This window comes from Prionailurus viverrinus, chromosome A3 (genome assembly GCF_022837055.1).
Source record: "Prionailurus viverrinus isolate Anna chromosome A3, UM_Priviv_1.0, whole genome shotgun sequence".
Classification (NCBI taxonomy): domain Eukaryota; kingdom Metazoa; phylum Chordata; class Mammalia; order Carnivora; family Felidae; genus Prionailurus; species Prionailurus viverrinus.
In genome coordinates this window covers 96,369,355-96,393,516 of record NC_062563.1, presented here as the reverse complement: position 1 = coordinate 96,393,516, position 24,162 = coordinate 96,369,355, and the positions used below count along the sequence as shown (strand labels likewise).

At 38.8% G+C, this 24,162-nt stretch overlaps 1 protein-coding gene across 5 annotated transcripts in view; it reads right to left on the bottom strand.

The window, feature by feature from the left end:
- CTNNA2 (catenin alpha 2) overlaps window positions 1-24,162 on the bottom strand; it is a 1,116,199-nt gene that overhangs the window by 262,245 nt on the left and 829,792 nt on the right. For all 5 annotated transcript variants that reach the window (XM_047854186.1, XM_047854187.1, XM_047854188.1 and 2 more), the window contains exon 8: window positions 9,907-9,987. In XM_047854186.1, coding sequence (XP_047710142.1) covers window positions 9,907-9,987 — 81 coding nt within the window. The remainder of the gene's footprint in view (window positions 1-9,906; window positions 9,988-24,162) is intronic.

The following is a 24,162-nucleotide window of genomic DNA, read 5'->3' as shown; positions in this document are numbered from 1 at the left end:
ATGGTTAAAGGGAAAAAAAAGTGGTGATTATATTAGGAAGCCTATTATTATGATTATTACTGAAAATCTCAAAATTCATGACTAGTTACTATTTACTGACATTCATCCTATTAAGGAAATTTTAATAAAAGCTAAAAACTAAGATGAAATTGTATCTACTTTGACAACTACAGTCATTAAAAGGAAATGCTTCAGAGTTGGCCCACTTGGATTTTCTAAAGTAAGAGTTCTGTACCAGTAAGAAATTTAATTTTATTGCTGGGATTTCAATAGTTTACTCTGGAAAAAAAAAATCCTTTGACAGTAATGCCCCCTCCAAAGAACTGTTGTAGGGATAGTAGATAAAGTAGTATTAAGAAAAGAATAGCCACTAAACAAATATCACACATTTTCAGTGGGCAAGTCTGCTTTTCTGGCCTTTGCACATAACCAGTACAAATGGGAGGAATGGGTCCCAAGAGAGTTGGTAATTTCAGGTATGTCAGTGACAAGACAGCATTAGCTACTCAGTCCCTAAGTGTATCCATTCTTAGCACTTAGAGCTATGGGAAGACAAGCCTGATTGGGAAGCCAGGGATTCATGTGCAATAATAGTCATTCTGTGTGGGTCTTTAGAACGCTAAATAGACTTCTTTACTGAAGCTTTTATCTGGGCCCCAAACGTAGGCAAGATAAAAGCAAACAAACACCATCCATTTTGGAAAAAAAACAAAAAAAAACAAAAGCACACACACACACACACACACACACACACACACACACACACAACATTAATGATAATTACAAAATCACTGATCTTAACTCAATTTCTAACAACTAAAATTGCTAGGTTAAGGGATAAGTTCCCATCTCTAAATTGGAAGCTGATGGAGGGGTCTTAAGGAGGCCAAATAAAGAATTTTTTGCCCTAGGAAAAACCCTTTTACCTTTAAGAGTCTCTGAATCCATATTTCCTTTTTCAGAGATAGTTGAGAAATGAGCCCAGAAGATGTTACTGCTTTTCTTTCCTGTCTCTCCTTTTTCCCAATCCCTACCTCCCAATTTTGTGGGTAACTACAAATCTTTGTACATATGTGATACATAATCATTATTCAGCTTTTAAAATAAGCATTTAAAGAGACTACTTTTTTCATAAAGGTAGATGTGATTTCTCTCTCTGTCTCTCTCTCTCTGTCTCTGTCTGTGGGGGACATTTTCTGTTGAGACAATTAATTTCTTAGCCTTTTTTTTTCTGTAAATGAAGGAAAATTTCCATGCTCCAAGCCTGACAAAAATACCTGTTCTGGGTACAGTCTCCTGAAATGTGGCACCATATGTGCATCAGTAAACATTATGTGTAGAGTAAATTAAACTGAGCCTTATAATTAGGCAGTAAGGAAATTACTGTAGACCTGAAAGAGTAAATCAGCAGTATTAAAATGCTCTCCATTTTCTCTGAAGCACTTCAGAGTGCCATAAAAAGCCCATGTCACTGTGATAAATATTGAGAAGAAATGCATTTGGAGCAAGACAACCTAAAAGACACCACAATTCAAACAGGTCTTCAAATCTGGAGTCCAAGGTGTCATCTCATAAAATTTAAAAGTCAGCCCTTTTGCCACTAATGTAGGGGAAAAAAAGAAAACCAACTGACATTGAGACTTTTGGGGAGAATTTTCTCATATAGTAGGTGCAGTAAAGACTTTAATAGATAGAAACTCTGGTGCAGAGCCAAGACTAAGGAAAGACTCACCCATCATAAACAAAATAGCAGCACTGTAAATAAAGACAGGATCAGTACTGCTGGTTTTTTCCAGCTTCTGTTACTGATCCTACCTTTATTTACAATGTTTATAATTTGCTCATCGTGGATTTTCTGGCATTAATTTCTATTTCCTAAAATACTGTGTAAGAATATTATTTATCTTGGTTACTGAGATTTTTGGAGTTCCCTAAAATTTTCTACCTAAGGTACTGCCTCATTTGCCTCACCTTTGTCTTGACCCCGCGCACAGCACAGTGAGCAATCAGATCAGCCAGTTCTAATCTTGGTCCATGGGGAAAGAGGGATCAAGCATGGATTCTCCTTCCCTCTAAACAGATATTGTATCCGTGAAGTGGGGAGGTCTAGCAGAGGCTCTAGCAGAGGATTAGAGAGAAGTTGGAGGGTTTCACAGTCCTCAGACACACGCCCAACAGACTTCAATGAGGTCTGAGTATCCCCACTCTCAGAAACAAAGGTGGAGGAAATCAAACCTGCTAGAACATCACAGGTTGTCTGGAAAGCTTACTACACAGAGTGTAACGTGCCACCATATGTACATGAAATTAGAATCTTCCAAGATGGAGCTGTATATTTGCATTTCAGAAGGTTCTTGAGCTGGCTTTTCTAAAGCCAGCCCAGCGACAGGAAACTTGTGGGTTGAGGCATAGAAGTTCTCTCTTAAACTGGAAATACCCATTATTATCACAGTGTAAGTGGACTTTTAAACAAATCTAGTTCTTAAAACAATGGAACCAGAGACATGAGAGTGTAGAATGGAGGGAAGTTGATGACTGTGATGTTTGTTGGGTGCCATGGCTACATAGAGGGGATTCTTCCTTCTTTCAACCCTGTGCAGTGTAAGCTGACTTTATTTTGGCCCTTAGGATATGTCCTGAAGAGTCAAAAAAAAATAATAACACTTGGAAATAGGCAAAGTCACATAAACAACTTAAATCTACTATAAAAAGTATCATAATAAGAGTATTTTAAAATGCTCCAGGAGCCTACTGGATAAACCCTGTTTATAGGAATTAGATAAGGTTGTGATGATAAGGTGACATTTAAGCTAAGCCTTGTAGGAAAAATTGTGAATTTTACTGGAAAAAAAAAAAAAGAGGGAGAGGGAGCATTCAGAAAAAAAAAATGTGAATTTTCTTTGGGGGGAGGGGGGGAAGAAGAGGAAGATAGAGCATTCCAGGCAGAAGCCAGTGTAAAAGCATGAGGATGTGTGAATGCTGACTTAAACTGCTGAAGCCAGAGTGAGCTGAAGCCAGTGAGGCTGGGGTAGGGGAGAGTGGTTGTGAGTATCAGTGGATGTGACCATCATTTTTATAAAAATGAATTAAGCAGTGCCAATGGGAGTGGATAGGAAGGAATGGACTAGACATTATGTAGGAGTTGGAATCCACTGGACTGAACGACTGATGAGGATTTAAGGAATGACAATGGGAGGAGCTGTACAGGGCTGTAATCCTCTTGGAAAGTTGATCAAAGTGGGAAACACACAATTGTGTAGGGTTGGGTTGGGGTGAGGATTTGGCTTTCAGGTATCCTGGAAACTTCATTCAGCCAAGAAGGACAAAGACTGGTCAAGGGCATATAAATTAAATAGATGGTCATTATAAGCACAACCTCTTCACAATTTTCCACCCATGCAAAGAGGACTGATGAATTCCCCCAGCCATCATTAGTGACATTTGTGGGAGCCAGGAAGGCACAATGTGATGAGATCCTGGGGCAAATGGGCTGCTACCAGGGCTAGTGGTGACAGCAGGAAAGGCAGAGGCTGTAGGAAGATGACTCACTTTCTAAATTTCATATGTATCCAGCCTCCTTGGGAAATGGGGAGATAAAGAAATATCAGCTGTCCTGATGGAAATTTCCCCTGGGAAAACTGATACCAAAAGCCATTTCAGGTAATAAAAAATAACCTCAGCAGGGAGGGGTCAAATAGAACAGATATGTTTGACCACAAACTGGCTACAATGTTAGAATTAGATAGATTCAAGTTCAGTCCAGTTAGAATCAAGGCGATTAGCTGCTATCATCAGCTCTAGAAACCCTTCAATTTCAGGCCATAGTGGCAAACTCTTGTGCAACACACTTTAAAATTATCTTCCTTTCAGTGACAGTTTTGGATAAGAAACCCCAGCCTAAACATATTCTCCAACAATGAATATAGGCCAACTTCATTTAATTGAGATGAGTGTTCTGAAATGAATGTTCTGGTAAGCTAAAATGACATTCTGACCAAAAAACAAACAAACAAAAAAACAAACAAAACAACAACAGCAACAACAAAAAAAAAACCCTTGCTGTTTAAATCATCATTATTGAAAATCGTCCAAATTTTCCTGCTGAGGAATTCCATCCTAAACAATTTGATAGAATTTTATTATAATCCTATAGTAGATTGTCCAGTGTCAGGATCAAGATTCTTTTTTTGTTTGTTTGTTTTATTTTTCTGAAAGAGAGAGAGCAGGGGAGGGGCAGAGAGAAGGAGACAGAGAATCTGGAGCAGGCTCCACACTATTAGCACACAGCCCCACACGAACCGTGAGATCATGACCTGAGCTGAAATCAAGAGTAGATGCTCAACTGACTGAGGTGCCCTGGAGCCCCTCGGGTCAAGACTTTTAATGTCATTCTTGTTGCGTAGAAGAGAAGATGTCAGAGACTGGACCAAATGCAGATATTATCTTGAATGTGTTTTGGGACTCAATCGTTGCTATTTATCCTTCCCTTTCCCACTTTTCCTTGAAGTCCAGGGCCTAGAGAAATTAGCAGAAGGGAACAAATCAGTAGCTGAGTTTCCACTTAATTGAGCATTTCCCTATTTAAACATAGGTTATAGATCCCTCCGCTCAGTATAGTGCGTTTTGGGATTATTCAATGTTGGTCAAGCTACTGGATTCTTTCTATGATCTAGACTTGCTAGTGAGGGAGAGGTCAAGCTTGGTTGGTGTCCACATAAGGCTGTGTTAATGTGTGAATAATCAACTATATTCTGGCTTAGAGGAATAAATTAAATTGCTTTATGACTTGAACATTGTCTTCATGAAGGAAGAGCTTTCCCAGAGTAATATTTTAAGAAATGTTTCCAACTGATGAAATAATGTACTTTAAACTTTTCCTAATGAGTATTTTCCAGGAGATAAATAAGTATGTGGTGCTCTGACATTCAGGGCTATCATATAAGGATTTTCCCATGATAGAGGTAGCTTGAATATATAACCCATCTTCAAGAAGTATGTCCAAAGGATGGCCTTTGATAGTGCTCTTGAGCCCTCTGCCACCTCTGTCCTCCTCCTTGCCATTTTGATTCTGATCTTTGGTGCTTCTGATGCAATTTGTGTTCAGCTGTCTCTGAGTTGTTTATGTTCCATATTCAAATCCCAATCGCTATATGATCATTTCCTGTCTCCATATTTCTACAGCAGCAAGGCAATCTCACCTTGGGAACAAATTCTAGGGATTATTAGCTCTGACATAGCTCTGAAAGTGTGAAGAACACAAACTTCACCATTTGGAGGAAATCAATATTTTATTTTATTTTGTTATTTTATTTATTTATTTTTTATTTTTATTGTAGCCATATAGTCTCCTGTCCTTATGAGGAAGAGCAGATTTAAGTCTTCAGATAAATGATTTTAAAATGTTTTCTTACAACGACTAAAAATAATTGGCCCCATCATGAGCAGATGTGAGAAAAAGAATTGAATGCTTTAAAATTCCTTTTTTCTGTAAATGTTTTGCAAAATCTATAATTCACACTTTGAGAAGCCAGCTACCTAAACATAATAGCACTTTTTTCAAAAGAGGACCCAATGAATCATAACAGCTGGAAACCTGAGCGACAATATCATGACACAACTAAGAACCATATTCTTGACATTCACCACAGATTGTTTTGTTCTGTCTGCAGTATGTACATGTAACCTATCCCAAACCCTGAAGCAGTAAAGGTGCTGTTGGAAACCATAAAGCACCTTTACATATTTATGTGAACCTTCTTTCCCAACTGCAACCCCCACAAGAGATTAGAATATGGGCAACCCAACTGCATATGCTGGTTCTATGGAGGGGCAGGAGGGGGATGGGTTATGAGCAAAGACCCTCCAGCCAGACTGCCTGCTAAAACCTCTATGTATCCAGACTCCACGTGGCCATGGGTGTACTACTTTACTTCATGTCCTCATTTGTAAAATGGGCATGATGAGGTTTCTTCTAGTTCATAGAGCTGGTATGAGGGTTAAATGTGGTCCATTTATGGAGAGAACTTAGAACAGTGCCTGGCACATTGTGTGAACTGAATACATGTTGGCTCTAAATTTTTATTTTGTAGGCAGTGAATGTAGAAGCAGTTGCTGATCATTGCCCACCTTTACTCATATTTCTTGTTTAAGTTCTCTCTGGAGACTGGGTCTTGACAGATACACCATTAAACATACCACCAGTGACATTTTCTGCTTGTTTTTAAATCCTCTATTACATAATCTATTCTATTAAGTCTTCATCCCAATGTAAAAGCATTCTATACCTGATGTTTGTTGTTAGTTGAAAGTGTTTTGATTCTAACAGCAAAATTGATGCTTTTGTCAAATTGGCACCTCCTGAATCTCATTGTAGGAATTACTGTGATGGCTATTAAGGGTGAGGAGATAAGAATTAGGCCCTTGATTAGTTTTGGGAATGAGAGAGTTGCTAAGTTTAGCAACACCCTGACTTGTTATGATTATTATTTATTAGCTTCTCATCGGGAAGCATTTGGGTCCTGATTTGCTTATCAACTTGGAAAAAAAAAAAGACTAATAACAGGACCAAAATAATAACCAGGATAGATCATCTTCCCTACAAGCTTGTAGAAAACTGAGAGACCCTGCCTAGAATAGTTCACAGGTGGCACATAGAAGGAGGACTTCAAGGAGCCCCTGGCAGACACAGACTGAGTCCTCTCTAAGGAATGGGGAGACCATGTGGGCTACTAGGTACCCAAGCAGACAGTCAGCCAAAACTTTTTGTTTTTATAATGGTCTGATTCCAGAATCACAGCAGGGACAATAGCTCAGACATGGGCATACTGTGCCTGAAGCTCTAAAATTAAAACATAATGCTTGAAGCTGGCAGTTATAGTCCCCTAAATCCATTTTTAATTCCAAACAAAATACCCTTAAGAGGATTCTGCTCTAGCACTGCCCACTCTCATGGGTTTCATTGGCAAGATGGTTTTAGGCCAATCAATTTTAAATAACACCTTTGGGTTCCTGCAACCTTTTTCATAATTTATGACTCCACATTTCTTTGGGATATACTGCCTAAAGGAAGGGGATCCACTTACTTGAAAATCCTACTTAAGCAGAAATCCTTTTTATTCAATTACTCTTGATTTTTTTCAAGTATCTACAAGTTTAAGTCTACTTTTTTTTTTAATTAGGGAAGTTCAAAATAATGATCATGATCGACTTTATTTCTTTGTAATTTGGTGAGCAGAACTTTGTAAGACTCCAGGGTCACCAATCTTAGACCTATGAGGAAGAGACAGTAAACTGAAAGGGTGGAAACTTAATGAAAGTCACTCAAAATGTTTTTCTTTGCTTTCAACTTGTTTTTCCCATTGTGATTTGATTGCCCTAATTATTATATAAAGGATTTCATGTGTACAAGGAAGTGGGCATGGATAATTGAGGGTTCCCATTTAAAATCTCTTCTAACAAGACTTGTCACTAATGGAAATAACAGAGAGTGTTTCAGCCACAGGGAGACATGCATTTGAACCACTAGCATTCACCAGTCACACTAGCTAGCTGCTATCAGGCACTCAGATAAAACCTTGTTAATCCAATTAATTAGATATCCAAATCTAAGATAAAGGTCTACCTGAGACATGTTAATCAGAGTAGTTGCACGTCCCATTTGCATAAGTGCTAGGTGGCTTCTGCTTTTGTACCACTACAGGTGTACATGGAGAAACAGAAGAGATGGAAAGAAAGTCAAAAATATCCCAACATATGGATAGGGATAGAACTGACAGATGGGAACCACCTTAGATCTAGAAAGGCAAATTGGGAAAGGGAAAGATGTTTGAACCAAATTCAGGGGTTTGGTGTGAAACTATGCCATAACTTTTGGATCTTAATATCCTGAGACAATTTTCTTTACCCTTATTCATCTCAATCTTTGGAAAGGTGAACAGAAAAACAATTCTTTTGCACACAGAATGATTTCAAAGGATGACATACTCCTTCTACTGCCGTCCTAAAAGAAGCTCTCCAAGAAACTTGTCACCAAAACATTTCAAGTTCTCCCATAAATTCCACCTTCAAATTTCACTACTACCCTCAGTTAAAACCAGTAAATCCTTTTCTGAGAATATTAACACCAGGGTAAAAATTGCTTTACCCACTCCTTCCTAATAAGACAAAAAAAGTTTCTGATAGGTCCATGAGCTCAGAGAGCTGAGGGTGCTCGCTCCTGAATGTAAAAGAATGGTCTCTACTAAAACCAAGAGATTGAGGAGGTGAGAAGACTCAGTTCATATATTTTGCCTGATTGACAATCAAAGGCAGGCCCTAGATGAGATATGCTCCTAATGCTTCAAAATCTGTTACTATCCAGCATTAGACATCTGGCATAGGAAATAAATGCAGATTTCCTCGGACTCATTCAATCTCATGCAGCTTATAGATAGCTTACAGATCTATTCTGACTCCCTACTTTTATATATAAGAAAAGACAACCAAGAGATGGCAAATCCATACTCACACAGCTAGTTCAGTGGCAGAGCTAGAAGTAAAACTCTGGGCTCTGGACACCTGATTCAGTGTTTTCCATTAACTCCAGTCCCAATTCCTACTACTCATATCATTTCATATCATATGGGGGATTTGTATGGAGAAATGGTCTAAGAGGGCAAAGAGACAAATCTGGCCAATATCCATTTGGTATAAGACAATGTTTTATTCTCTCTCATTTTAAGGTAAAATAAGGAAATGCTTCCCCACAAGGACTTGTTAGTTGGACAGACTAGAGTCTTCATATTCGAGAACTAATTGTGATTTTTCTGGAGAACATTAGCTCAAGCATGTTTATCCCTACAGGTGATAACCTGAAGAGAGCGAAGAAGCTCCCCAATAGTAATTAGAAGGGGTTTCTCTCTCCCATTCAAACTACTTCCAACATGTTCCTTGGTCATTTTTGCTTAGGCACCTGGCTAATGTTTTCTGTACTTGACATATAATAGCAGGGACTGCTGGATGCAGCCAGGCCGGTCTAGCTGTTCCAGATGCAGAAAGTAAGAGTGTTGTTGCCTCAGGGAACTGGTTGGTTCTAGCTGAGGAACACAGTCAACACTAAATGAATGAGATGGATAGATGCAAAAGCTACCAGCAGGACACAGGATGCCTCTCAGGCAGAAATCAAATAGGGATTTCATTGTAACTTGATGGATGGTTTAAGTCTTCTAGAGAAAGAACACTACCAAAGAAAGTGGGGCTCACCATGGAAACAAAATAAGGGTTACAAGACCATAGGGTTACTAGTGTTGCTATAGCACTTACAAGATGAAATGGGGCCCTGACCAGAGATTTTTTTCACACCCAAAAATAGACCCATCGGACTAATGATACCATTAGCCATTCAAATCATCCAACTAGCTTTCCTTGCTTTGGTTCCCTGCTTCTGAACCATCTGATAAGCAAACATTCCCCTGGTGATTTGTGTCACCAAATGGAATACACAGGGTCAGAGATCTTAATTAGCCCATCAGATTAAGAGTTGTGTTTTTCATTAACCATTAGCATTCTGCTTTGGAGTTGTGATATCTAAGAACCAGCAGAAATGAGAACCTGGCTCTTTGCATATCTGGATCTGGAAAACTGAAAAACAGATGTAGAAGATAGTGAATTCATCAAGTCTCTACCTGGGAAGACTGTTTCTGGGCAGTGAGCATGCTGTCTCTTCAGAGGGTGTTTTCACCACACCTCCTGAGGCTGTCACATCTGTCCGCTCAGCAGACACTACCTTGTTCATGAAATGCTTTTGTGTATGTGTAGATGCTATAAAGAATAGCAACCTGAATGCCAGCAGAAAGCGCCCTGAAAAAGGACATTCTTGGAAACCACCACAAAAGTACCATGCATTTAAAATAAGAACAAAAACAGTACCTGTCTCCTTAGGTCTCTTGTTTTCTTGGTCATCTTATCAATTGCAATGTTTAGAGGATCTCCTTTTTCTTTTCTTCCGGTCTATTAACAGAAGAGAAATAATCTCTGATTTAGAAAATTCAATGTTAGAGACGTGGAAAATGTTTTTTTAAAAAATTCGGAAACACACAGAAACACACTTGACGGGTAGAATACAAACAAACAAACAAACAAACAAAAAGACAGAGAGATTCTTTTCAACACACAGCTAACATGATTTGTCTCTAAAATTGGTTTTCTCCAAAACAAAAATTTGAATTGTTGAAAAACAATATATTCTGAGGATGGTTTACACATGTCCATATTCAACTTCATGCAAGCATGTTTTCCTCCCTCTCCAGACATTTATGAATTAAGTAAACACAGCAAGGATGTTTGTTTTTGCCTTCAAATACATTTTTTTTTTTTTGCTTCTCTCTCACATAAGCACACTTCTGAATAGGAAATGATTGAGATGATAAAAACTAAATTCAGAAAGAAATTTAAAATAAATTACCAGAATTCAGAGTTTCTAACATACCAACATATATACCAATATATACCAATATACCAATATTTTCTACACCACATTGTAACTTTCGTATCAAAGTCAAAGAGACGTTCTACTAGAAAATAATAGTGTTTGTAATCTCTGTTCTGTCATGCACTGGTATGTTAAATATGATAATAAGGAACCCACAGTTTGAAATCATAAGGAAAACATCTCTTATGACTCCAAGAGACAGAGGTAAAAGCAAAACAAACAAATGAAAAATCCAAAACCTCTTCTTTTTCACTTGGAAGTTTGGAAGTTTCAGTAATAGTTTCTTTTTTTTAATTTTCCTTTGTTTTATCTCTCTTTTTTTTTTTTTTTGATGGCTGTAGTAAAACAATTAAACCAAAGAGAATTACCATTATCTTTTTAAAACCACAGCAGCAACAAAATTCCCATGAATGAAAAGCTCTACATAACTTTAAGGATGGCATTATGTACCCTTTAAGAGAAAACTGTTTTCAAAAGCTTTGTCAAGTCTATTACATTATCTAACCTTTAGTCAAATACCCTGAAAATTAATTAATTATTAATTTATTTACTTTTAAAGTTTATTTATTTTGAGAGGGAGGGTTTTGAATGGGGGTAAGGCAGACAGAGAGACAGAGAGAGAAAGACAGAGAGAGAGAGAGAGAGAGAGAGAGAGACAGAGAGAGAGAGAGAGAGAATGAATCCAAAGCAAGCTCTGCACCTGTCAGTGCAGAGCCCAATATGGGGTTCAAACTCACAAATTGTGTGATCATGCCCTGAGCCGAAGCTGGACGCTCAACCGACTGAACCACCCATGCGCCCCCTGCAAATTTATCTATTTATGGTCTTACTGGCGAGTCAGTTCTTGTTCCGTATTCAAGTCTCTGCAGAATCATATGGGTCTCTGTAGTAATTGGTAATACGATGTAATGATAACAAGATAGTGTTTTGAGGATCCAGAGAAATTACCATTCTAGAGATTCCTAGATATACTCTTCCAGCGACAAAATCCTGGATGCATAAAGCTGAAACATACACATCAGATCTACTTAAAAGGAGAATTAAAGCAGCCATTTTTTTCTGCAACTTGCTTAATTTTTTTTTTTCTGAACAAATGTCTGATGTCTAAATCGATATGGCTTTTATTAAAAAGCCATCACCAGGACACATGTGTGTCTATTTTTAATCATCTAAAGTCTTGCAAATCCCCATCTCTTTTCCATTCCCTAAACTCATCATCTGACCCTTGAGTATGTATACGCTGAAGTTTATAAGTAGAAAGCGCTTAAAATAAAGTGGTAACATTTTACAATGTTGAAATATTAGCATACAAATAGCTCCAAGGAAAGGAAAAGTATTTGGAGAAGAACACTGTGCTGCTTTATCTGTGGAGGGACGCCGGTTACACAGCAAGTGGGACTTTGGTGCCCTGTCTCCATATCCAGCTGAGCCACAGGTGTAGCACCCAGAGCTGCTTATTTTCTCTTTGGCTTTTGCTTTTTTCTTTTTTTGCCATTAAAATACGGGGCAGTTTTGAGACAGTCCAGACCATGACCATTCTGAAAACCACAGATTTCCTATGCCCTTTCCACTTATGAGAGTAATGAAAACTCACTTTGAGAAACTAACAGTTATGAGTTTGGTCTAAAATGTGGCTATGAGAGAAGGAGACTGGATCACTGAAACTTTCAATGTGAAAAAACAAAAAGATCAAAAGAGTGTGGAGATAAAGACTGATTACTGAAAATAATACTAAGTGTCAGACACTGGTATCGTTTTATCCTGCCAGTGGCATTCCATTATCATCACTTTACAAAAGAAAAAATAAAACCAGAGTAGATGTGGGATTAGGGAGAGGGCAATAAGGCACTCCCCTCAGGGTAGGGGGCACCATAGAACTCAGTAATCAAGATATATAATATTTTAACTCAATATTTTCAAAAAATCAAATTAATGACAAAAAATCCATGTTGAACAAATATCAAAATGTTGAATAAAAGCAGGATCCAACAGGACCAGGTTTAGGTTAAGGTGAGTGAGGTAAGCCATGTAGGTCAGGTATCATTTCTTAATTTTAAATTTAAGAAAATTGGGAATGGGGATGAAGGAGTGCACTTGCCATGATGAGCACTGGGTAATGTATGGAGGTTTTGAATCACTATATTGTATATCTGAAACTAACATCACACTGTATGTTAACTAACTGAATTTAAATAAAAACCTTTTAAAAAAGGCAGGGTTGGGGCGCCTGGGTGGCGCAGTCGGTTGAGCGTCCGACTTCAGCCAGGTCACGATCTCGCGGTCCGTGAGTTCGAGCCCCGCGTCGGGCTCTGGGCTGATGGCTCAGAGCCTGGAGCCTGTTTCCGATTCTGTGTCTCCCTCTCTCTCTGCCCCTCCCCCGTTCATGCTCTGTCTCTCTCTGTCCCAAAAATAAATAAACGTTGAAAAAAAAATTAAAAAAAAAAAGGCAGGGAATGTATTTATACTAAAACCAGAATAAATCATTGTTTACCTAAAGTTCAAATTTAACTGAGTATCTTATATTATTATGTGCTAGACCAGGCAACCTTACCCGCAGGGGTAATAGTGATGTTCAAGATTGTAACTAGGGTTGTTACAGATACATATAGAAAGGCTCCAGTGCCTTATTCTGTGAAAAGAAGGGCAACATGGGATTCTGTGTCCCATTTGGCATCAATAACCTGTAACCGCAAAGCATATTTCATTACATGTGAAGCATCATTTTGGTCACAGTAAGAGATTCACAAAAAGTGGTATCTATGATCCTCATGCTCAAGGAGCTCCTAATTCTGGAGAGTAAAGCAGAACATGAAATTAAGAATACTGACAACTATGCAGAAACTAAAACTCTAACAGGCTAAATTAACTGCTCAAAAGAGGAAGATGTTGCATTTGAGAAAGTCAAGAAATCTCACAGAGGAGTGGGGAGATTTAGCTACACTTCAAGACCTGGGTAAGATCTGAATAGGAAAGAGGGTGGTACTTGAAGGGAGGACAGGGTAGCAAAAATACAGGCATCCAGTCAAGAAACATCAATGTGGGTTCTAGGAGGACAGTGAGTGGAATTGGCCAGTATTCTCTCCATGATGTGAAGTAATAGGTTTGATGAGTTACAGAGACAGACAGGATACTTTTATAAGAGCTGCTTTATAGTGTGATTACTGCCAAACATATTTTGATCTGCAAAGTCAAAGGATCTCTGGTGACATTAGCATTCTATGTCACTGTGTTGTCAGGATTCCGTTTGTGTAATATTTGCAATCCTTTGTTTCTCCAGCTTCAAATCTTTGGCTGAAGACAATTAAATAAAATACAGATGACTTGGGTGCCATATTTGTTCTATTTAAAAACGCTGGGAAATGGCAAAACAAGGCCTAGAACTTTGGAAATTTTGGCCACTGGCTTAAGATGTTAATTCATTGGACCTTTGTTGGCTATAGTTTCTTTTTTTTTTTTCCTTTTTTTAAATATAATTTGTCAAATTTGTTTCCATACAACATCCAGTGCTCATCCCAACAAGTGCTCTCCTCCATGGCTCTAATTTCTTTAAATAAGGTATGTGTGCAGGAATAATGGTAATGGATCTTAATGCTCAGATTAACACAGCAAATAGGGACTAGCAAACAATCACTCCATGCCTCTATTAGGTTGGCATGTGGAAATACTTTTAAATTATCAACTTAAATTGGACAGGAAGCCAATCACCAAGAGAGACAAAAAGAAAAAAAGAAAAAAAAAAAGTCTTGCCTCCTAGTGGCAGCCATCCATTAGGCTCTGTGATCTTAGACTAACAATTTGCCCATTTTTTACGTCTGAGTTTTCCCATGAACACAATGGATAGTGTAATATATGTCCTGTCTTTTCACCAGGTTAGCAGGACAATCAATCATGATGTCAATGTGCTGGAAACAATAAAAGTCATTAACAGTATTCAGGGTAATTAGGAAAGTATTTTTGCTGTGGAAAAAAATGAGAAAATTGATTTGGAAACTATGTAGAAACTATTTTTGGGTTACCTGGATTTCTGCTTTCTCCACTCAGGCAGATAACGCATGAATGAAAACTTTGCCAAAAGGGAGGATTCCTAAAGGAAAAACTATTTCTCTTTAAGGAAGAAATATTTGGGACACTTCATTTTAAATAGATAACTAATGTGAAATATTTCTAAGAGGTGAAATACGAGGCAGAAACTCCAGATAAATGTATTTTCCATAACAGGTTATTGAAAATATTTGTTAAATATCGAAGGATTTGATCATCTTAAACAAATTCTAGTTCCCAGGGAATCAACTAGGAGCCTCACCCAGCTCTTTTTCCCTCACCCTCCAAGCTTATAAGCTAAAAAATAGTTTAAGAAACTGAAGTGAAAGGAGACCTATATCCTCATTGTGACGTCATCGCCAAATAATAAAACAAAAGTTCATTGTCTTAAGTCACTCATTCAATTACTCCCTGACTTTGCTAAAGAGACAGAAACAAAAACCAGTTGTAAGGACTCTGTGCCAATGGCCATCTAAGTGATCTGGCAACTTCTCTAGATCTTCAACCTATCATTTGTCCAACAAAGGGGCCAGAGACAAGTTACAGAACCAGGAAATATGAGAGTCTGAAAAACCATCAAGGGGGCACCTAGGTGGCTCAGTCGGTTAAGCGTCTGACTTCTGCTCAGGTCATGATTTTGCAGTCCTTGAGTTCAGAGCCTGGAGCCTGCTTTGGATTCTGTCTCCCTCTCTCTCTCTGCCCACCTCCCCACTCATGCTCTGTCCCTCCATGTCTCTTAAAAATGAATAAATGCTAAAAAATTGCTATTAATAAAAAAAGTCAAGAATATATCCCTCATTACACAGAAGCTCTCAGGGCACTGCAGAAAAGGCTGGGTGGTGGCAGTCAGTTGGGGCTTTCTCATCTCTGAAATGTGGATAATGTTTCCTCTGTGAGAATGCTGTGAACGTTAAGAGAAAATAGGATCTGTAAGAGTTAACAGAGTCCCTAACCCAGACTAGGTAACTCAGTCCGTGTTGGTTTCCTCTCCTTCCCCACCCTGTGGCTCCCCTCATATGTGAGAACAGGGTCCAGAGAGATGAACTGATTCTGATCACCTAGCTAGTTAGTGTCTGACCAGAACCTCCGTCTTCCCATTCCAAGGATATTCCATTTTATGTCTAAACTATCTTCCATTTCTAAAATTTGAGGATTCTGTCATTTTCTAGAATTTCATTTGTTTCCATTCTAAGGTTACCAAAAAAAAAATTTAAAAATAAAAATTCTCAGTTTGAGTTAAACTTCCTTTGTCATATTTTGTCCACGGATCTTATGTGCCTTTCTCAGAGCCACTCCCCACTTGCCTCCTTCGTCTTCACCTGCAGAGAGTGGATCTACAATAGAGAGAGCCATTTAATAAATACTGTTATTTAAAAAAGAAGAAGAAGAAGAGGAGGAGGAGAAGGAAGAGGAAAAGGAAGAGGAGAAGGAGGAACACAGGCACCAGTATTCTCTCACATTGCTCCAGGCGCTTTCTTAGTTGCCATCTGTTGTGCTAGGGAGGTGCATGATTATTAAACTTTATTTGTTTTAGTCTTTGGGCTCTATTTTACAAAACACATTTGGAGTCAATCCATGGCTTGAACTGACGGGAGGAAAAGGAAATGAATTTCTTCATTTGGATTTTTATAGGGGATCCTTTATTCTCCCATTCTCTGGCTCTGAACTCAAATACTGTTTGCCAAAGTATCAGATGCTGTCAAGAAGACGTTCATAGTTCCATTTAATCCTACACAGAAAGATTAATAGAAATTTTGACTTTCACAATTAGTCTTCAGGAAAAACTCAGTATTTTAGTTCAGTAACTTGCTTATATTATCCTTTGCTTCTTTGGGAAATAAAAGTCCCTCTACTTTAGATAAGGGTTTTCTTTTTTCTTCTCTTTTTTACGATATTAATATCCATCACCATTTCTGAAATAATGAAGATGTGTGCCATATACTTATATGATATGCTGAATATTATACAAGTGATACTAACTCCCTAATTTATAAACAAAAAAATTAATTTTTTAAATTTCCAAAATGGAATATTTATTTAAAGGCCATTCCTCATCCTACCCTAAACACATAATTCAATACAAATGGTCCCTCACAGAGGGACCTGAGAATATAAATCTATCATCTCAGTGCTTCTCTCAGATCCATGGCTTCTTGTGAGTTTCAGGGCATGATATTAATGTTGGAAATGGTGTGAGAAGCAGATGTTGGTCACTCTTTTCCTTTTTCTCAACGGTACCTGCCAACTTGATTGAATGTATGAGAAATCTTCAAAATATCAGATAGATGTGACTCTAATATATTAAATGTGTGGGGAGATAATCAAATGCCTAGTCTTCAAATTGTTGTTATTTGAAAGAAATGGGAGTCAAGATCATCACAATGGCAGAAAGCGGTAATGGGCCACGTACTTTATATCCAACATATTTTCCTGTCATTTAAACCTATAATTTAGACAAGTGGGGGGAAGAAAAAAAATTATCTATTGATTCAGCAGTCATCCTATCATATTTGGAGGGTTGCCCATCTACCCTCAAAACCTGCATATAGGAATCATATTCTTATTACAAATAGGACCATTATTTATGGAAGCTTGAACATTTCATAATACCTTTATATTATGTGTAAATCACAGTCTGAGATTGTAGATCTTTCTAAACATTTCTCTTGGGAAAGAAATAGGTGATATCTCTCTAGAATGGATAAAAGTTTAGCAGTGTCCACAAATCAAACCCATGATCAGGACACTTTGACCACATCACAACCCAGCTTTCCTGGAACCTGGGATGAGTTGAGAGGTAGAGATAAAGGTAGAGAGGAAAACAAAACAAAACAAAACAAAACAAAACAAAACAAACTGATGACAATGTGTCAGGGGAAAAATGTATCTGACACTTCTCTGAGAACTTGTCAGTGCCCAAGGAAAGGATCATCAACATATATGAATATCAAGATGGCATTACTGGTAAGACCCCCAGACCCTATTTATTGGCCCAACAATATTGATATACACATTGGACATATTTTGCATTATATACCTTCATACTTTCCATTATATACTAACTTGTAAAGTAACACTTCATGTTACTTGTTTTGCTTATTACTCTGTCCTAAGCACCTGTTCCTGGCACATAATAGGCATTCAATAAATTTTATTAAGTCAATGAATGAAACATACGGGCTTCCAAATCCAGTTGCACCTAAAGCCAAAGTGTCTATCAATGGATTTCCTGCTGTCATGAGTGCATCAATTCCCTCATGTTTCTTTATGTTGGGTTTCTCTTGGCTACAACCAAAAAAGTCCCAACTAAATCAGAGACATTAAAATACCAGATCGAAATAATCTGAAGGCAGGGTGGTAGAGGGGGCCCTACAAGGCCCCCAATGGATACAGCCCAGAGCACTCCCTGAGACCTCACGCCTTTGTTTCACTCACAGAATTTTCCCTAACACTAATTTCTGTCAAAGCTCTAAATCCTAATAAAAGCCAATTAGTCAGTAGTCTTGAGAATTTGTCCATCACAAAGTATCTAAGATTTCTGCTTTCCCTCAAATCTTTCTGCCCATAGAACCCACCTAACCCAGGATAGGTCTGTAGCACCACATTTCCCTCCCTCATAATCCTCAGTATGGCCTGTCAACACCAAGCTTTCACTTCTGAGGGTCAGTCCCTTAGTTCTTATTTAATTCTTACTGGATCCTTGCTTTCTACTAAACTTGGGCCTTTATTTTAAATTTTCAGAGTTGGATCTCCTTCTTCTAATCCACTTCTCTAAACAATTTGTTCTTTCTGAGCAAACTTTTTGACTCATGTTAGTACCTAGATGAAAGAGGCCATTCTCTCTTCAACCATTTGTCTAACCAGATTTTACCCATTCATTCTTCAGGAAACAGTTCAAAATCCTCCTCCTCTAGAAAGTGTTTCTAAACTGATCTAGCTCCTAAAGATCTTCCCCTCTTTTGAGCATACCCTTCAACCAGATACTGTGTCAAATAATGCAGACATTAACAATTTACCATTCTGCATTACCTATTAAGTTTTCATGTGGTTGCAGAGTAGAATCTGAGCTTTTTGTGGGTGGTGAATGTCTGAACTTTCTCCTGGAAAACTTAGCATGAAACTCCTAAGAAGTGCCTCAGAAATATTTGTTTATGTATAGAAAAATGGATGCTCTGAGTAGGCACCTGTGGATAGGAAGAAGGTATGCAAGGGATGAATGATTTGGAAAATGTGGGGTCCTAAAAATAAATTTCACCTATTTTACAATTTTCTGATCAAAACCTTAGGGAGTACTTGGCACCTGTGTAATGTTACACTTCTTTCTCTTTTACTTATTCCATCAACACAGGTGTAGTCCTCAATGATTATCTGCCAGACAACCCGGCACAAAAGACATATTTCATCAAAGCCCCCAGCTCCCCACCTTGGGTTAATTAACCACACATTCCTTCAAAGCCTGTGAGAGACCATGAATGGGGAAAACTGCTAAAAAATGCCATTTTATCTTTACAGTTGAGATGAAAGTAGCCAAGGAGAAGTGCAAATTTCTATTGATTTTATACACAGAGAAAAACACATATATACCCATACTAAATAAATCATTTAAATTTCAGTGGAATTTAAACTTCCACTTCAGTTTTAAGTGCATCGTCCCCCAACCATTCAGTTAAAGTTAAAGCTATCCAACACCTAAAGGATCTCTAGAGTATGGTGTTTTCTACCATCTGAAAAGGAGGTCAATAACTGTGCCCACATTGTTGAGAGTTCACAGAAATCAGAAAATGCTCATGAAGAGGGTTACCTTATTTATGGAAAGTCTATCACTACAGAGCCCTTTTGCCGTAATCTACCTGTGCCTCATCTTAACCATGTATCAGGGGCCAGTTCATGTTGCAATTCCTTTATCACACCTTCCTGACCTCTCAGTTCATAGGAGCCCACTGTCCTCTGAGTAACTGTAGCCATCTATATTATTACCTTTATCATCAAAAGGGCCATTTGTTTGGTATTTTATGAACAATTCCCACTCAGGCAACACTTAACATATCGTGTAAATATCTTACACTGTTAAGTGAATTTCATGTATCACACTCTAAAGGTAAAATACAAATATACAGATGCATCATTATGATACTGTCTTGTTCAGAAACTTGTCATGATATAGTCATGTATCTGTTCCTTCTTCCCAGTAGGATGCACAGGAGCTTAAGGACAGTGTATTAGTCAGCTCAGGCTGCCAAAACAAAATGCCATAGACTGGGTGGTTTAATAAACAGAAATGTATTTCTCATAGTTCTGGAAGCCAGAGTCCAAGACCAACATTCAGAAGGTTTGGTTTCTTGTGAGGGCACTCCTCGTGGCTCACACACATCTGCCTTCTCACTATGTCTCGCATGATAGAGAGTAAGCTGGCTCACTGGTATCTTTATAAGGGTACTAATCTTTTCATGAAGGCCTTACTCTAATACCTCATTTAAATCTAATTACTTCCCAAAGGCCCATTTCCAAATACCATCACACTGGGGTATCCATCAACATATGAATTTTAGAGGTACTTATCAGTCCATAGCAGATAAGAAGTTGTCAGCCAATTACATGTCCTTGGAACTCTGAAAATTCTTACACAGTGTCTTGTGCAGACTAGGTGTTAAGCAAATTAGAAATACGTATAGATATGTACACACAAATATGTATTGAATATAAATGAAGTAATCAGTAATCTGGTTGTTTGACATGACTACATGACATGGATCTTTGGCAATAAGGCTACTTTTGTGCAGAGTTAGTGTGGAAGGGTAGCTGTATCTTCACCAACAGTAGAGTAATATTGCTGCCAACTCTCTTTGCATACTCATTCTCCTCCTTCCCTGTTCAAAAATCTCACCTAAGCAGGAAGAAGATGGAAATCAAAGCCTTCAATCACATGCACAGAATTAAGATACACACACTTGGCACAAGAAACATACAATTAGTAAATGACTTTGACCAAATCCTTCTCTCATTCTTAGTGGGAGGTGAAGGTAGGCAAGCTTGAGGACACTAGATACAAAAAGGAAAAGGGGTTTCATGAAATGGTGCTTCTAAGAGATGAGCATAACCCTGACTGGGACAAAGAAGCAGGCCAAAATAGAAAATACCTGGAACCCTTCTCTTGGCCAACCTACTGCAAAGGAAAGGGAAGAAGTTGCCCAGGGAACACTGGGAAGAGGAAACTCATGGTTTGGGAGTGCTGAGTACTTTCTGCATGCCCAGGGGACTCCAAAGAGGTTTCCTTACACGCTTGAGAATGAAGTCTTTTTCCCCTACCCAAATCAAATCTCACTTCTTTGGGTCTTTGCGAAAGCCTGTGAAGACTGCCTCCCCCTGCCCTCTCCAATCTCGCCACCACCAACCTTGGCACACTCTCCTTCCTCTCATGCCCCCTCCAAAAGGCCAGCAGCCACATAGATCTTGGTACCTTTAAGTCTTAGCACTGGGAGGAACTAAAAGAAAATAATATTATCTGGACAGTCAGAATAACTGAAGAAATATTTTATTTATACACTAGCAAGCCCCAATCTAGAGCTGTTAACTTCATTGTTAGTCTTTTGGTGTTATCTTTTATTTTTTATGAGCAGAGCTTGTCAAGCCTTGGGCTTTTTCTCAACTTCCCAAACCCACCCCAAAGCCAGGATGGAGGTCCAGGCTGCTTCTCACATCCAGCAACAACACCCAGGGGGCAACTGCCATGTGACCAAGGGGCAAGCGCAGGTATTTCCTCAGGCCTCTCTTTCCCGAGAACTCTTGGAATTTGCCCCATAATAGAATCATCTCTTGGGACAATGGCTCATGCTTGGAACCGATGAAAACTTTATGAGGCAAATAGCATTTCTGCAGCATGATGGTTAAAAACTAAACTCAGTAGAAAGCAGGCCGAAACCTCAGAACACATGTCTCACATCGTCCCAAATATTCCTCACTATGTGGCTCCCATAAACACCATCTGCTGTGTTAATTTGTAAAGAATTACAAGGTTCTTAAAATTACACTTTGCTCTCTGTAGCGTACACTGTGTCTATTGGCGGGGGGGGGGGGGGGGGGGGCAGGGAGGGTGAGTTGGGAATGCGTATCACATCTAGCCAGATACTGAGATCTTTTTCCTTCTATGCTAGGATCCTGCTGAAAGTTTGGTAGGTCTGCATGGAATTTTAAGAAATGTATCATATTCGCCCCAGACCAGCTGTAGGAAAAAAAAAATTGAAAATAAAATACATACAAGAAAGCCTTTGCCTAGATTATAATCCTAGCATTTTCTACATTTGCAAGTTGTGTGCACATCTCCCCCTTCACAGGATGCTCATGACAATACAGTTTTTAGCTATAAGTCAGAGAGGGTGAATAGCCAAAATTGAGAGAACTTCTTGGGTGAGACTTAATTCTCCATGGCTGTATCCTGACCTCAGGGCCTCCTCAGAGCCCTCAGGTTGTACGTACCTGAGCGTGCTTATCCCTGTCTACTCACAAAGCCAGAAGAGGAGCATCTTTGTTCCCAAACGCACACCTCTGATAGTGCATGGCTATTTTAACAGGCTACTAAAGTACACTTTAGGTGAATTAAGTTCCTGGAGAAGTTGTTGGTTAAATAATGATAAATGGGGGGCGCCTGGGTGGCGCAGTCGGTTGAGCGTCCGACTTCAGCCAGGTCACGATCTCGCGGTCCGGGAGTTCGAGCCCCGCGTTGGGCTCTGGGCTGATGGCTCAGAGCCTGGAGCCTGTTTCCGATTCTGTGTCTCCCTCTCTCTCTGCCCCTCCCCCGTTCAAGCTCTGTCTCTCTCTGTCCCAAAAATAAATAAACGTTGAAAAAAAAAAATTTAAAATAATGATAAATGGTGGGGGCGCCTGAGTGACTCAGTTGGTTGAGCGTCCGACTTCAGCTCAGGTCGTGATCTCAAGGTTCTTGAATTCAAACCCCACATCAGGCTCTGTGCTGACAGCTCAGAGCCTGGAGCCTGCTTTGGATTCTGTGTCTCCCTCTCTCTCTGCCCCTCCCCTTCTCATGCTCTGTCTATCTCTCTCTCTCTCAAAAATAAATAAACATTAGATTTAGATTTTTTTTTTAACAAAAAGAATGAGAAATGGTGGCTAGAAATGAGAAGGTAAATAAGAGGGTTTGGGGCTCAGTAATCCTTTAGCTAGAAACTATCGACGTGATGAAGTTGTTACAAACACAAATTCCTAGGTCCCTCTATTCAGTAGCTCTGAAGTAGGCTGGAAATCTTTTTTTTTTAATAAGTATTCAAAAAATTACAGACAAGCTCTATACCAACCTGACTATAATCATTTGATTAATCAAAACCTCTCCAATTGTGTGGTCAGGAATCTGCATTTTCAGATTTTCCACCAAATTCTATTGATTGGCCAATTTTGGGAACTTTGAGTTTTACAACAATTTATTGGTGGTAAATCTGAAATAGGACCAAGGATTACAAATAAGGCAATTTGCTTAATTCTTAATGAATTAGTTACACGACCTCAAAGACATAGGTTTCTGAACCAAAGTAGTTAATTAGGAAAAAAAAAAAAACATACTGCCTGAGAAATCAAAACAACATAGACACAGTCGGCCATGTCGTTTCATTAAACGTCCCCACACAAAGAAAAAGAACACTAAGCCAGTTTCCCTGAATTCCTTTCCTGCCATTATTACATCTACATGTAGACATCAGAATAAGGCTACCTGGATATAATGAACGTAGAAATAAAGGAGGATGTTGACCTTATCAAAACACAGAGAGCTTAAGAAAAATTTCCAACATCATACACAAAGTATAAAATGGGATCCTGATCCAGGCTGATCCTGATTTCAGAGCTTCTGCTGATAAATCCAAGTCTATACTCTGCTAATTTCCCAACATTTTCTGAAAATATACTCCTGATCTCCTCTTCCTGTGGTCACAACCTCTCTGATCCTTCATTAATATACCCAGTCCTCAGAGAAGAGTTTCTCTGAGCACCCCATAATAATCTCCTGCCTGCTAACTTTGCTTCTTTCTTTATCCATCCTGAAGCAACATCTAGAAGCCAGATAAAGCCCTGCCTCTCCCTGACCACACAGCCCATGAGAATTCTCCTTTCTCTCAACCACAACAGCAATTAGTACAGTTTTTTTCTGATGTTTAGCCATAGCTGAATTTGTCTGATTTCAGACAAATCTCTACAGAGCCTTCTTTGGGCAAGGTGGCACTAAGTGGTCTCATCCCCCATCCCTCATAGTTAGACATCTGGCTATAGCTGCCTCCTGACTTCCAAGCTCTGATGAAAAAGACAGGATTCAGACTAAAGGTTCTTGCTTGAATTTTCTCTGTTCACTCAAAGTAAGCTGAACTGAATGAACCACTGTTACTTCCAATTAACTCATCAATCCCATGAAAAACTGGATTCTTAACACTGATTTTAAGAAAATAAATTATTAGAACAGGTTGGTAGTCACCCCAAAATTGTTTGGTGATGCATCTGTCAATTGCATATATAACACAGTAGAGTAAATTAAAATGTTGCAATCATATTTTGCATTTCAATGTATGTGTATATGAATGTGTGTGTGTTACAAGTTCATCTGCCATTATCACTTAACTGTATGGGTACCCTCTCCGCTTGCAAAGTGTAAGCTCTGT